At 41.1% G+C, this 14,243-nt stretch overlaps 1 protein-coding gene across 1 annotated transcript in view; it reads left to right on the plus strand.

Moving 5' to 3' along the window:
- The window catches only part of TDRD7 (tudor domain containing 7), a 60,678-nt gene that overhangs the window by 22,947 nt on the left and 23,488 nt on the right, over positions 1 to 14,243 (plus strand). Inside the window, exons 7-8 of the mRNA XM_081102974.1 lie at positions 6,521 to 7,107; positions 10,390 to 10,576. Coding sequence (XP_080959100.1) covers positions 6,521 to 7,107; positions 10,390 to 10,576 — 774 coding nt within the window. The remainder of the gene's footprint in view (positions 1 to 6,520; positions 7,108 to 10,389; positions 10,577 to 14,243) is intronic.

Below are 14,243 nucleotides of genomic sequence, written 5' to 3' on the forward strand. Positions count from 1 at the left end.
AAATACATTCTTTTTATTTTAAAATTAATATAGGGTTGAGATTTAAATTTTTTACAAACTTCTTTGGAGAAAAAACATTGAAAAGTGAGTTGACATCAATTTCCATACACGTTCCCACTGAGAGTCTGTTATTATAAAATGTTGGATCAGAATAATTTAATAGAAATCTTAGCCAGAATAGGATTACTAGAGTCTTAAACCAAAGTAACTTTTAGATGTTTCTTAATGCTTTATTTACACAGAATAGGTTCAACAATGTGAATGGTAGCATTGCTATTGTTGCTTCGAAGCTTGTAGAATTAAATATGCATGATGATTAGTATTTGAAAGAGGCCTTTCATTTATTTAAATTAAAATATATTTTGTCCCAAACCCTGTTGGGCAAAGTGTAGGCCACTCCCTCTTTATAAGCACCTGGCCTAAAGACAGCATATGTTTTTTTGTGGTTTTTTTTTGACAGCATATGTTTTTATAATCACTTTTTCCTTCAGGCCATTGACACTTGCTTGAGTCCCAAGCGCTTTCCAGGCAAGATTCATACACTGATCCATCCTGATTGTTCATACACCATTTATTGTGCACCTGCATGCACCAGTAACTGTTTTCAGTGTTAAGAACACTAGAGGGCAGTGTGATGTGTTAGGCTGTATAGTGTGAAAAGTCAAACTCTGGAAATACGGCTGTCACCCTATTTATAAAGTCAAGAATGCTTAATGATACCCCTGATTTATGTGGAATGTGGAGTTTATTTTTATGGTAGGAATTCCCAAGAATGCTATTCACTTCATTTCATTTTTACTCCTTTCTGGGAAGGATTTCTCACTGGGTGCAGGTTTAGCAATATTGATGTACCTCTGCAGAATTCCCTAATCTGAGGAGGACTTTTGAGATTTTACCAACAATGCTCGATTTGTAGGTTCAGGGCCTAGAGTTCCTTCTTGGAATACATATTGTTTCATTTTTAAAATGCGTAGACAATCATGTTCTTATAGCATGTCTTCAACAAACTTAAAGCCCTTTTGGAATCAAGATACACATATAACTCATTACTAAGCTTTGATAAAGAAAGCAAATTTGGAGCTACAATTTTAAAAATTAACTTCAGAGGTTCTTCTTACTGTGTTGTTTCTGATTACTCTATTTTATACGCCATGATAATTACTATTAGTTTGGCTTAATTTGTGGCTTTTAAAAAAATATTTTTAATTTTTTTTTTTAATTTATGGCTTTTGAGGAAAATTTTTCATCCTTGCCTACTCTACGTATATGCAAAGCCCCGGAATTTTTCTTGCTAGGATTGTAGGTGGAGAATGTCTCTTTGATATTAAAACTTTGCCCAAAATGAGTGGTTTCCTACTAAATTTAAGGTTCTTAAACAACTGACTTTGTTTTCTGGTTGCTTTTTTTCAACACTAAAGTCATCTTTGTTGCATGGTAATTTTCTGTGCAGCAGTGAGAGTGGAACATAAAGCAGAAATATAATATACCTTTTTATCTATATTCTGTGTCTCTCAACTTTGAGTGGGACTGTTTTTTCAGCGGTTCTCAACCTGTAGGTCACGACCCCTTTGGCGGTCGAATGAGCCTTTCACAGGGGTCACCTAAGACCATCCTGCATATCAGATATTTACATTACGATTCATAACAGTAGCAACATTACAGTTATGAAGTAGCAACGAAAATAATTTTATGGTTGGGGGTCACAACATGAGGAACTGTATTTAAAGGGCCAGAAGGTTGAGAACCACTGGTTTAGATGAAACTGTCAATCATTAGGTATGAGCATTTGTGTCTAGGATGCCAAAAACTGCAAATCTTATTGACATCTACTAGTATCTTTCAGAACTCTTTTTTAAACATCTGAATTTTTTTTAACAGCCTACTGGTAAACACTTTTAAATAGTTGCACCTTGGTCATTTTTACAATTTTAAACAGTTACACCCATGGTTGTTTTTCTTTGTTCTGACTTCTTGCTTTTTACCTAGCTGGAAAGCAAAAACACTGATAGCATGCCCAGACTGATGCTACTATAACCAAGGCCAGACAGCCTCAAACACAGTACAGGAAATGTAGGGTAAGAAAAGAAAGACTTGATAAAGTGTATCTCTCTAAATAGCTTGCTATATAACTGAAGAAGAAATTCAAGTGCAGTGTATTTCTTTCTTTAAAAAAAAAACTGCTTTCCCCAATCATATAAAACACCCTTATTAAAGAGAATGAAAATACAGTTATAAAAAATAAGACTACCCCTTGTGCTACCACTCTTCCTCAGAGATACCCACTTGCAGGGGTTTCCATTTGATTATCAGAATGAGCAGCATCAGCTTCAGAGACCGAATGGCAGCTCTGAAATGTTATCTTCATGAGGTTTTAATCAGCTGTGACACACTTCACAAGGATGCCTGATGCCCACGCCAGTTGGATGCAAGCAGCACTATGCTTTGAATCTGTTGTTCTTAACCTGTCAGAGCCCTCCAGCAACAAAACGTGGACTGAGTGTTTTGAAAGCTAAAGGAATATAAAGTCATACTAACAATGATGCTCCACTTTCACAGTGTTCTTAGGCAGCTGGTGAGGGAAATGGGAATTGTGCACAATCTGTCTTGGAAAGGCAAGGAGCCCAAGATGGTAAGCCTACAGGCCATGGCTACTGGAATCTGAGAGTTCCCCTTGTGTTCTGGAAGGACAGCAACCTTTCTTGGTGTTGGGTTTCTAAGGAAGTGACAGTGAACAGCAGCAATATGTCCTCAGGCTGACTGGTATAGAAACAGTCCATGTAGCAATGCCAGCAGAAACAGTGGTGAAAATAAACTGAGGATCTGAACATATAGTCATAATATCTAATTGGAGTCCAATTTTTCTCCAGTTTGCTCACCAGTAAAAAGAATTTTGCAATGAACACATTGGAACAGGTTTTAAATGTAAAAGCAGTGACCACCAGAATAGGAGGAAAGTAGAAGGCCATGGTGGCAAAATCAGGATAGAGGAGCTGAAGAGTAAATGTGGTGCTGCTGTTCTGGAACTTGAAATACAGCAAAGACCCAGAGGCCCCTTAGTGCAATAGAGTGAGTTTGGGCCTTGGAGTTAGATCTTTGCCTTGCCATTTCTTAGTTGTATTACTTTCAGTGTACAAATCCTCCTCTCAGGGCCTCGCTCTGCCCTGTCATGTACCTATTCCTACCCACCTCATAGGGTTGTTAGAATTAAATGAAACCAGCTATAAAAAGCAGCTGCCAGTACAGTAACAGAAACATACCAGTTGTTTAGGAAAAGGCAGCTGTTACTTTTTGAGGGGCAGCTCAGCTTGAATTAAAGCAGGTCAACCAAAGACATGCCCAGCAAGCTCTCAAAGGAACTTAACTCAGTGAAAACAGAAAAAGTTAGAAGGGGAAAGGAGAGTTTAAATGGAAAGTTTAAATGGAAAAATTTTTTTAAAGGCGCAGTGAATGACTTAAGTCAAAGGAATTGAAACTCCAAGGTGAAGTGAGTTTCTGCTATCTGAGAGGAAGAGATCACCCGCCCACTGCCCGCTTAGCCAAGATGATCCCCCAAGCTCTGCACACGTTTAACCGGGAGAAGACTCCACTGTGCTCCTGAAGGAACCTGTGAGCAAGAGCCCAACCCGGGGCCCTGCTGAAAGAAAATGACTTGAAGTTTATCCTAATACAAATAGTTGCAGTTAGCATCAGTGAAAAGTCTTTACTAGGCAAAGAGTTGGGGGTGAAAAAGAGCATGAGTCTTGAAATATAAGGAGCGTATAAAATTACTATATGTGGGGGGAGAGTTTCTCTGGGGAGATGATTTGTACACAAGAGTTGCCCTCTACAAGGAACGTTTACCTTTACCTTTGACTAAATCTCTGTGGCATATGCCACAAGCAGTCGTACTTTCTTAAATAAAAATAGCTAAGAAATTCTCACCCTTTTCGAGTACCTAGGGCTTAGTATCACTAGTATCAGTAACTGCTGCAGAGTTTGGGTGGTGACCATATAAAATGAAATTTAGAACTTAATTTAGAGTTTCAGCGCAAAGCACCCCTATGCAATGGAAATGAAACTGTGGCTCAATAGACCCATAAACTTTTTGGAAAAATTTCTGATTTGATAGGTCAATACCAATTCTGTTTTAGAATCCCAAAGAAAATTCTAATTCCATAAAAGACAGGTTGTGTATCTGAGCCATGCGGCCAAGTTAGCAGGTGAGTCTTCATGGACTCAAAGGAATTTTACTTCAAGAATTTTAAGTTCAAAGCACACTTAATTAGAAAGGAAGAAGCGTAGATCTCTCAGAATTAAGGAAAATAAGGTTTCTAGGTATATAGAGTGAAGACTTTTATTTGTGTGAACATACAGGGTTCCTGAAGAAGTTGATATTTTAAGTCCTTAAGTCTCATATCTATCAAATCTAATGTGTCTACCCCAGACTTATAGAAACTCAGAAGTATCTCATTGAAGTTGTGATTCCAAATGAGGCAGAAATCAAGCTAAATATAATGAAGTTGTGGGGCTAGAAATTGTAAGGCATATTAGATACCAGAATCTTGTGACCACCAAAGGAGATGGCTTGAACTCTATGATATAGGGAGTTAATCTTTTATGTTACCTACCTTTCTCTCTTGTTGGGAGGTGAGGGTCCATAGACAAATAAACTGACCCACTGAAATTGAGAGAGGTTGGTAGGTGAAGACTGAAGAAGCGTTTTATGTAGGCTCAGCTAGCTTTGGACATGGAGAACTGCCATGCCTAAATCTAACCTTACATTTAGATTAGATTAATGTAAATTAGGTTAAAATCCCAATAATTGGGATTTTATATGACAAGTGAATAACTCACATAGAATTGTTTTATTTTTTCATTTGCTCCAAAAGAGGGATACCCAGTCTGTATTTTTGTATCTTATTAGGTGTCTTAAACTTTAAGAATAGTGAAGACTGGTATATTAAGATTCTAGATTTAAAAACATGAGTCTCTAGAGAGGTGGACTAACCAACGAGAGCAAAATGAGGAGTTTTAGATATTTGTGTCCCTAAGGGACATAGGTTGTGATTGTCATTTAATGCAGCATTCTAAGTGTCATAGGGTGTTGGCAGGAGTCCACTATGATGATGGGGAATGCCTGCAGATGCAAAACACGAACGTACTTGTGCTGTAGGTAACACCTCTGCTTCCATTGATGCTTTAGGGCTTTTGGGCAAAGGACTTTTTCTTCAGTCTTCAAAATTTGAGCAGTACACATTGGCAGAAGAATATGAAGAGGAAAACCTAATGTTTTATACTTATATTAATATTCTTCCTCCTCATGTATTATCTAAAATATATATTCAGACTAAAAGGAATCTTCCATCTTAATATTAAATTAGCTATGTTTTTGACTTATTAAATCTCTTTGGTAGCAAGACAGTGCCTTCTTTACATATACACATCTATGTTCTCTGTTCCTCAGCATTTTACTTTTAAAATGAAGTAAATGTTCTTTATGATCAAGCTACTCACCCCGCATAGTTTCATATTCTATTCTTCTTAGGGAGGTGAGAACGTCTTGCACGCTTGTATGACTGCCTTTGTGTCTGGAACACTCTCCTAAGGGCTTCATCGCAGCTGAGGAATAGCTGGCCGGGATCTGACAAAACAGGAGCGTTTCGTGTATCCTGAATTTCATATAATTTTCACATCATGAAATTTTCACATCAATCAATTCTTTGTTTTTCCCCAACCATTTAAAATACAAAATTTATTCTTAGCTCATGGGTTTTGTAAAAACAAGGGTTGAGCTGCATTGGGTTGGGGTCTATAATTTTTGGTCTAGCAGTTAAAGGCTATACATCGGTTTCTCTTTTCTTTCTTCTCTTCCTATAGAGATGCCATCATGCCAAGCCTCTCAGGAATGTTATGCAGATAGAATTAGAGATCGGAGACATACAAATGCCAGGCATTTTTAACTCATGTTTATTGGAGGGGTAATACTTCAGCTAACCTTGAACTGTGGTGGTTGTGGAAACAGTACCTTGCCTCTGGAGCGTCTTTTTCCAAATGATGGAAAGCTGAATGCCTCCTCAGGCTATTGCAGGAAGAGGAGAGACAGTACTTCTGTTTTATCTAAATATTTCCTAGCTTTCTTCCCGGTGGTTTATTTCTGACAGTTCTGACACCTTTCACAGCTTCGTTCCACCTCACGTTCAGTCAGTTTTGTAAACTGTTGCTTTGGATTTGGCAGAGAGAACTGAATGAGATGTGCAGCACACAGGGCAGAACCACTCATGGTTTCCTGGGGTTATTGGAGGACAGATACCTCCCAGGGAAATTCATGCTATTTTATTTCTGAAATGTGTCTCGTGGTGTAATTTGCAGGTAAAGGCAATGCATTAAAGTCTTCGTAGTTGAGTCAAATGTACACGTTTGTGTTCTCTTGATTGATTTTAAAAGTGTTGCTCTTAAATTTGAAATGAATTTCTGGTACTGCGTTTTCAGATTGTTTATAGTCATTGAATTATCTATCATTTGCTTTCTTTAAAAATTTCAGGTGGAAAGACCTTACAGTGGTGGTCAAGACTTGCTTCTTTATCCAGCTAAGAGAAAGCAGCTTTTGAGAAGTGAACCGGACCCTGAAAAAGTGCCTCCATCTCCACTTCCTGCTCCAACACAAGTATCACCACTAAGAGGGTGCCCCACAGTCATGCCAGGAGACTTTAAAGAGAAAGTCTCAGAGCTGCTGGTGAAATACTCAAATGGTCTTTGGGCCAGTGCACTTCCAAAAGCATTTGAGGACACATACAAAGTAAAATTCCCCGAGGATGCCTTAAAAAATCTTGCCTTGCTTTCTGATGTTTGCACCATAGACTACATTTCTGGAAATCGCAAGAAGGCCATTCTCTATGCTAAACTTCCACTGCCCGCTAACAAAACCCTGATGGATGCAGGGCACGCACACGGCGACTATGCTTTCAGGTCCATGATTGAAGAAGAATATATGCAGATAGAAGAGAATGCTGTCGAAAGTGCCGGTACCATTTTGGAGAATGTAACGGTTCCTCCGCTAGTCATTCCAACTGAGGCATCCCCCTCAGTATTGGTGGTTGAACTGAGCAACACAAATGAAGTGGTCATCAGGCAAGTTTATTTTCTAAATTTTTAGGATCCTGGTGTACTGTTGTTACTTGCTTATTTTTCATGTGGGTGCTGGGGTTTGAGGAATAATAATATAGTCTAAGTTCTATAGAGGTATAATAAAGTTTAATATATTCTTTTTTTCTTTATATCTTTCACATTTCTCTCAACTACCATAACTTTTTTTGTTTGTATCTCTTAGGAGACTTAATTTTTATTTCTTCTACATTATGGCTATATAAGTACATTTGTCTTGCCCACTAGATGGTGAGCAACTTGAAATCAAAGGACTTAAAAATTAATATCTATTTATTGTCGTTCCCCCTGCTTAAAGCAAATGATGCATAACTATCTCTGTTTAGCACAATTCCATAGCTAGACAGAGATGCTTGGCCTCAAACATGGTAAAAAAAAAAAATTAAGTTCTACATATATTCTTAATATGTGTTAAATGTTCAAAAATATACAACCATTCTTGAGAGAAAGGATTACTAACAGTTTTAAAAATTGAAATGATAATATGGTATGAACTTGAGAAAAATTCTACTTTGAAAGCATAATGGTAACCATGTCAAAAGTGATACCTCATCCATAGAAAAAGCAAGTCGCCCACTGGGTAGTTAATGCTACTAATCTGGGGCTCTGTAGCATTTCCCAGAAGTCCAAATAGCTAAGCACCACCTCCTAGGATAATGCATCAGATTAGACCTTGGACCCAAAGATGCTCTGTTTTTTGAGGCTTTTGATATCATTGCCTGGGAGGGAGGAGTCATTACCTGAGTGGCTAATGATAACTGGATATAGAAAATGCAGTCCAGCTCTAGGTACTTGACATGGAGTTTTGGAGAAAATATAGAATACATAAAAAATATTGAAAAACTCTAATTTGCGGTTTCTGACTGGGGATAAGAATGGGAACTGGGCCCTGGCTCGTGTGCTCAGTGGTTAATGTGTTGGCCTATGCACTGAAGGGGTTGCAGGTTTGCTTCCCAGCCCCCAGTTGGGATGCATGTGGGAGGCAACTAGTCAATGTGTCTCTCTCACATTGATGTTTCTCTCTCATTCACTCCCTCCTCTCTCTTCCATTCTTGCCCTGAAAAAGCAATGGGAAAAAATATATATATATCCTCAGGTAAGAATTAACAACAATAACAAAAATGGGAACTGGTGTAGCTGGATCTCTGGAGGTATTAGCCTTAGGCAGATCAATCGTGTGATTCCTGATGTTCTTACTAAAGGGTTGGCAGAAATCTGGATCAGTTCTAGGACTTCTGTAGGGAGGTTCCAGTCTATTCCAGGATGACTCGGCCCAGGGTCCTCAGGTTATTTAGATCCCTTTTTCCAGTGTAAACTTGAATCCTGGAGTTAGCATTGCACATTTCAGCAGATGGGTAATGCCTGCCATGGGGCTGACCCTAGATCATTGGCATCCCCCACTGTCCTGAAGACAGCAGATCCCAGCTGGGCTGAGACCTGTTATACACCCACATCTTCATTCAGGCAAGGCAGGAAGCTCTGGAAACTAGACCTGTGACTCTTGAAAGGTCCGGAGAGGTGCTATAGCAGAACCCTCAAGTCAAGTATGGGATGTTGTCTCCGGTCTCAAAAATTAACTTTGCACTTATGGCATACCTAAATTGTCCTACATACATTCTTTGCCCAATTGCTTAGGTAATTTGAGGACAATGTATGACCTCATTCTTGTCACTAACCACTATCATACCAACCGTAACATTATCCACCTACTCCACCAAGCTGTGTACCCATCCTTCTCCACTGGTTGCTGCAGAATCTGCCTGCAGATCACACACTGCTTCTCACTGCCTTCCTCCTCCACGGTAGGAGCCTGTGCAAGGTCAACAGCTAAGCCCGAGGGCTCTGTTCAGGACTCTCTCTGCCAGTGACCTCCCAGGGCTGGAGCAGCACTTCAGGGAGGCCCTGTGAGGCTCCAGTCCCAGGAAATGAGCACTTGGGTGGAATTTCAGGTCTCAAAGAGACTTCGGAGGCAGAGTACAGCTGCATTTTAGGCAGTGCCTTCACATTCTTCAAGCTCAATAAATGCAAAGTGTGACAGAGCTCTATAGCTGTCTCTGGAGTCAGCTGTATGCATGTAATAGTTGGTTTTAAAATGGTCCTTGCCTCAAAAGAAGCATTCTTTCCATATTGTGTATGATGTTTTAAAGCTTTTTTCTCTCTCTAGTAATGGGTAGGATGACTGGGTATCTTCTGTTCTGGTGATAATTATAAGAATACATGAAAACCCTCCTAAAGGAATAGTATCTTAATGCTCAGTAGAACCACTTGGACTCTAGGTAAGAGCTAGAACAATACAAAGAACAATGTACTTATGGCATAGTCCCATCTCCCTGGCTAGGTGATAGCCTAGCCTTCTAACTAAAAAGCCTTCATCATGTGGCTGACATCTCCTGTTACAGGAGCCACTTGATTCATCAGGTTTTGCATCCTGGAAGGAGGCCTCTGATAGAATTCTCTCTGAGGACTGAAGGGCAAAACTACAACAGCCTGTTTGTGGCAGAAAGGAAATAGTACGTTTTGGTAATACGAACTGGGACAAGGTGACTACAGTTGTCAGCAGCAGAAAATTGTAGAAGGAGACAGGAACATATCCTGAACACATACTTCTCAGGAAGCATACTAGTACAATGTCAGAGGCATTTTGCTATAACATGTTACCCCTTCTAAGGGTATCAGAACTCGACATTTTGTTGTAATGTGTTCAGTAAGGTGGGGAGGGGTTGTCACGTGGTTGTGTTTAAAGCTTTGTTTTTCTGTAGTAAAATTTCACTGATTTTCAGAGCTTGGGCCTTGTTTAGACCCAGGCTTAGTTAAGTTAAAACTAAGAATCAACTGGATTCTCCTCCAGTAATCTGCAAAGCTCTCCAGCAGCCTTACTCAAAATCTCTGTCCACTCTTGCTGTCTGGCTTCCATTGGAATCTCCATATTCCGTGTCTTCCTCTCGTCCCTGGAGTCTTTTCTCAGCCTATCCTCCTGAAGATGCTTCAACTACTGGATGTGCTTGAGCAGTTTTTGCTCTGTTGTGTGGTATATTGAACCTTGGTTTTTTTTTGCATGAGTGCCACAGCTTTACATTTTCCTTTGTTAGATACAATTGTTTGCTAAATACATGTTCTTCTCCCTGTTGATGTAAGCAAGTCTGAGACTGGAACCAAAGATGGAGGTAGAAAACAGTAATATTAATGAATTCTTATAGATTGCCTCCTCCTGTGTTGCTTCATTTGTGTTCTCCTCTTTAACTAATCCAGGTATGTGGGCAAAGACTATTCTGCTGCTCAGGAGTTAATGGAAGATGAAATGAAGGACTTTTACAGTAGGACCCCGAGGATCACACCAGTCCAGACTGTGCATGTGGGGCAGCTGCTGGCCGTCCATGCCGAGGAGGACGCTTGGTTACGGGCCCAGATCACCTCGACAGAAGGGAACAGAATCAAGGCAAGCACTTGTTTACTTTGTCGTAGCATTCAGAAGACAAGCACATGGGTTTTCAAATAAAAATGCTGCCTCTGATCGTGTACCCTAAGGACACAGCAAATAAACTGTTCTATTTTCTCCAGAGGTTGAAAAGATAATCTATAAAAGATTTTCACTGTCAGCTTTTAAGTCAGTGGTAGTTACATTATCTCAAAGTTTTAGTGAAAACAACAACAAAAAATTCTCCGTGGAAGTGTCTGTAACCCATGATCTAATCAGGAAGAGCCCTTTATTCTCATTGCCTGGGAAAAAGAATAAATACTGATCACAGTTCTGTGAATATCTGGTCAAGGTCATTACTTCAACGTGAGGGAAACAGTACAGATCAGAGGAGATCACAGCTTTCCTGTCCCTCTTCTGCCATCAGCTCAGGACCCCAGATAGCACTTAGACATGCTCTGAGGCCTGCCTTCTTAGTCGGCTTTCACCAGTCTCTCCCCTCAGCAGGCTCTGCGACTCCAAGACTTGGCGTGTCCCTGGTGGTCAGCCTTTCCCCATTGCCTCCTCTTTCCCTCAGTGCAGAGACCAAGAACTAGAACTCTCTGGCCCTGAAAACACTGTTTTGTCTCAATTTTACAAGCACAGAAATACACTTCTGTTTCTTTGGTCTCTGTCCCATAATATAAAACGTGTTCCTAAAACTAATGTAATATTGTATGCTAACTGCAATGGACAAATAAATTAAAAATAAATAAAAACATTCCTTGTGCTAGTGTCAGCCCCTGGCAAATAATCCCTTTTGTGTCCCTAAGTGCAGATAGCTTCTTTCTGAATCTGAGCATCAGTCCATCAGGTATTCTCCCCTGAAACCCTGCCTTCAAGTATACAGGGTCAGGAGGTCAGAAAGGGAGGCTGGCTGTTTCCTGCCCAGTTTGTTCAATAGGAGATACCCTGACCACCCAGTCACCATTTGCCATTCACAGAGAAATTTAGGAAATTCCTTAACCAAATCTACCGAGATAAAACTTTAAGCAATTTGATGACCTAACTTTTAAAATCTGAAAATTGGCTAGCAGTTTCTAGTTTCTTAAAAGTTAAATCTTTACCATATGGACCTTAAATATTTACACAGGAGGAAACATAGGTCCACAAAAAGGCTTGTATACACATTTGTAGCAGCTTTATTATTAAGAGTATTAATCTGGAAACAACCCAAATGTTCAGGTGAATATATAAATATAAATAAATTGTAGTTTATCCATATAATGGCATACTATCTATACTAATAAAAAGGTAATATGCTAATTAGACCGGGAGACCTTCTGCACGTCCTTCTGGACAAAGCCATGGTGGCGGGGCTGAGGCAGAGGCGGTTAGGGGGTATCAGGCCAGGAGGGGAGGGCAGTTGGGGGCGAGCAGGCCAGCAGGGGGGCAGTTGGGGGAGCGCAGGCCTTCAGGGGAGAGCAGTAGGGGGTGAGCAGGCCAGTAGGGGGTAGCAGTTGGGGGCAGTAAGGCTGGCAAGGGGGGGAAGTTGGGGGTGAGAAGGCCAGCACGGGGGGGCAGTCAGGGGTGAGCAGGCCAGCAGGGGGGTGCAGTTGGGGTGATCAGGCCAGAAGGGGGGTGCAGTTGGGGGCAATCAGGTCGGCAAGCAGAGTGGTTATGGGCGATCAGGCAGGCAGGAAGGTGAGCGGTTAGGAGCCAGCAGTCCTGGATTGCAAGAGGGATGTCCAACTGCGGGTTTAGGCCTGATCCCACAGGCAGTCAGACATCCTCCAAGGGGTCCCAGATTGGAGAGGGTGCAGGCTTGGCTGAGGGAAACCCCTCCTCACCCTGTGCACAAATTTCATGCACTAGGCCACTAGTTCAACAATAAAAAGGCATGAACTGATGAATAATTCTATATTAGTGACGTCGAGAATGGGGAAAGTTCATCTGTGTGATAGAACTCAGATCAGTGGTTGCCTGGGATAGGAGGTGGAGGGGGGTTAATTGCAAAGGAGAAAGAGAACTCTTTGGAGCAACAGATGGTCTATTAATCTTGATTGTGTGGTATCTACATTTGTCAAACCCATCAAACTATACTTTAAATGGACATTTTAATTCAGTGTAAATTGTACTTGGATGAAATATAAGCAGGCTCCGCGACTGGTGAGTATGAGAAACAGAAACATGAGGTTGGTGCCGGTTTGCCTGACCAGACCCACATCTCCGAAGTCTGCTGGTTATTACTCAGGTGGTGCTGTGAGATCTTTGGCCACGTGATGGTGCCAGAGAACCAGGAATGGACTGGGGCCTTATAGGATTCTGAGCCTGTTTGTGCTGATCCACAGCTTTAAAGAGAGAAATATTACAGAATGTGGAGAGTCAAGCTGGGTAATCCATGGGCAGATGTTTCATAGTCGTCAGCTGCCATACAAATAGATGATATCGTGATTTAAAAAAAGAGAAGAAAAGAAGCTCTAAACATGACAGAAAACTTTTGAAGATTTTAGAGCGGTTATTCTTCAGTCTGTTTGTCGGTGCTAGGGATATATTCTAAATTTCCCAGGAATCACGATCACATATTCTATCCTACTGTCAGGTCATGTTATCTCCAATTTGGGTCTGGAAATAGCAGAATCCACGTGGTAGGCGGTGGTAGCTATTAAAGGAAACAAAGCTGCCTGAATCCTGAGGCCTGTGGGAGGAAGAACAGGTGCTAAGTTGAGACTGGAGACATGGACCTGTCTGCTGAAATGGCAGGCTGCCTGCAGTAGGGCCCCTGCCGAGATCTAGGCCAAGGGAGCAGTGAGTCGATACGGACTCTGAGAGACGGTTCTCTCCGATAGGCCATGTACAGGCTCCACCGGTCCAATGATCAGGTGGTCAGGGAAAGGCAGGTCTCTAGCCTTATCTTCCTTGGATTCTCTGCTTGAAAGAAGTTTTGTTTTGTGTGTTTGGTGCCATAATCTAAGAACTAAGAAACTGTGAACATTAATTTGCTGCGAAAGTAAAACGATTACTTAGTCTTTCTGTGCCCTGGGCTTTGCTTTATTTTGTTTTTGTAACTAGAGGAGCAGTCTCCCGGTGTCCCTCAGGTTCTTATTTATCATTCTAAAACACAGCTTAATGTTTTTTTCTCAAAAAAGGGCTTTGCTTATAGAGTCCTTTTCAATGGCAGATTCTGCTCATATTTTAAAAATACTATCCAGACTCTTAATGATCTGCTCTAATGGCGAGGAAGTGTGGTGCAGATTTCTGCAAACACAGAACTCTGTCCAGCAGATTTGGGGCCTTTTGCTGAGCTAAATGAAGGCCTAACCCAACTCTATACCCGGAAAACAACAAAACAAGCAAGCGTTTGTTTGTACGTGTAGAATTCAGTGTCACCAGCCATGGCATCGTTGTTGTCATCGACAGAAAGCATCTCGGTCCCTGGAAGCATAATAGCTGAGAGCAGCCATCCTGGATGCTGCTTTGGGGATTTAAAATCTGATAAATACCATCAGAGTGACTCCCTCTCTAGGAACAAATAGCGCTGCCTCCAGATACAAATCCTTGGTGGAAGGGTGTAAATCAAGAAGGAATAAGCATTATGATGTTAATGAAAGGGAGGGGCAGTCGTGGCTGGCAGACCCAGATGGGTTTGCTGCCGACAGGTTGGCAACAACAGAGCATCAGAGCTCAGCAGGCTTCCGTTTCCTCCCCG

This window comes from Myotis nattereri (genome assembly GCF_964212035.1).
Source record: "Myotis nattereri genome assembly, chromosome: 12".
NCBI lineage: Eukaryota > Metazoa > Chordata > Mammalia > Chiroptera > Vespertilionidae > Myotis > Myotis nattereri.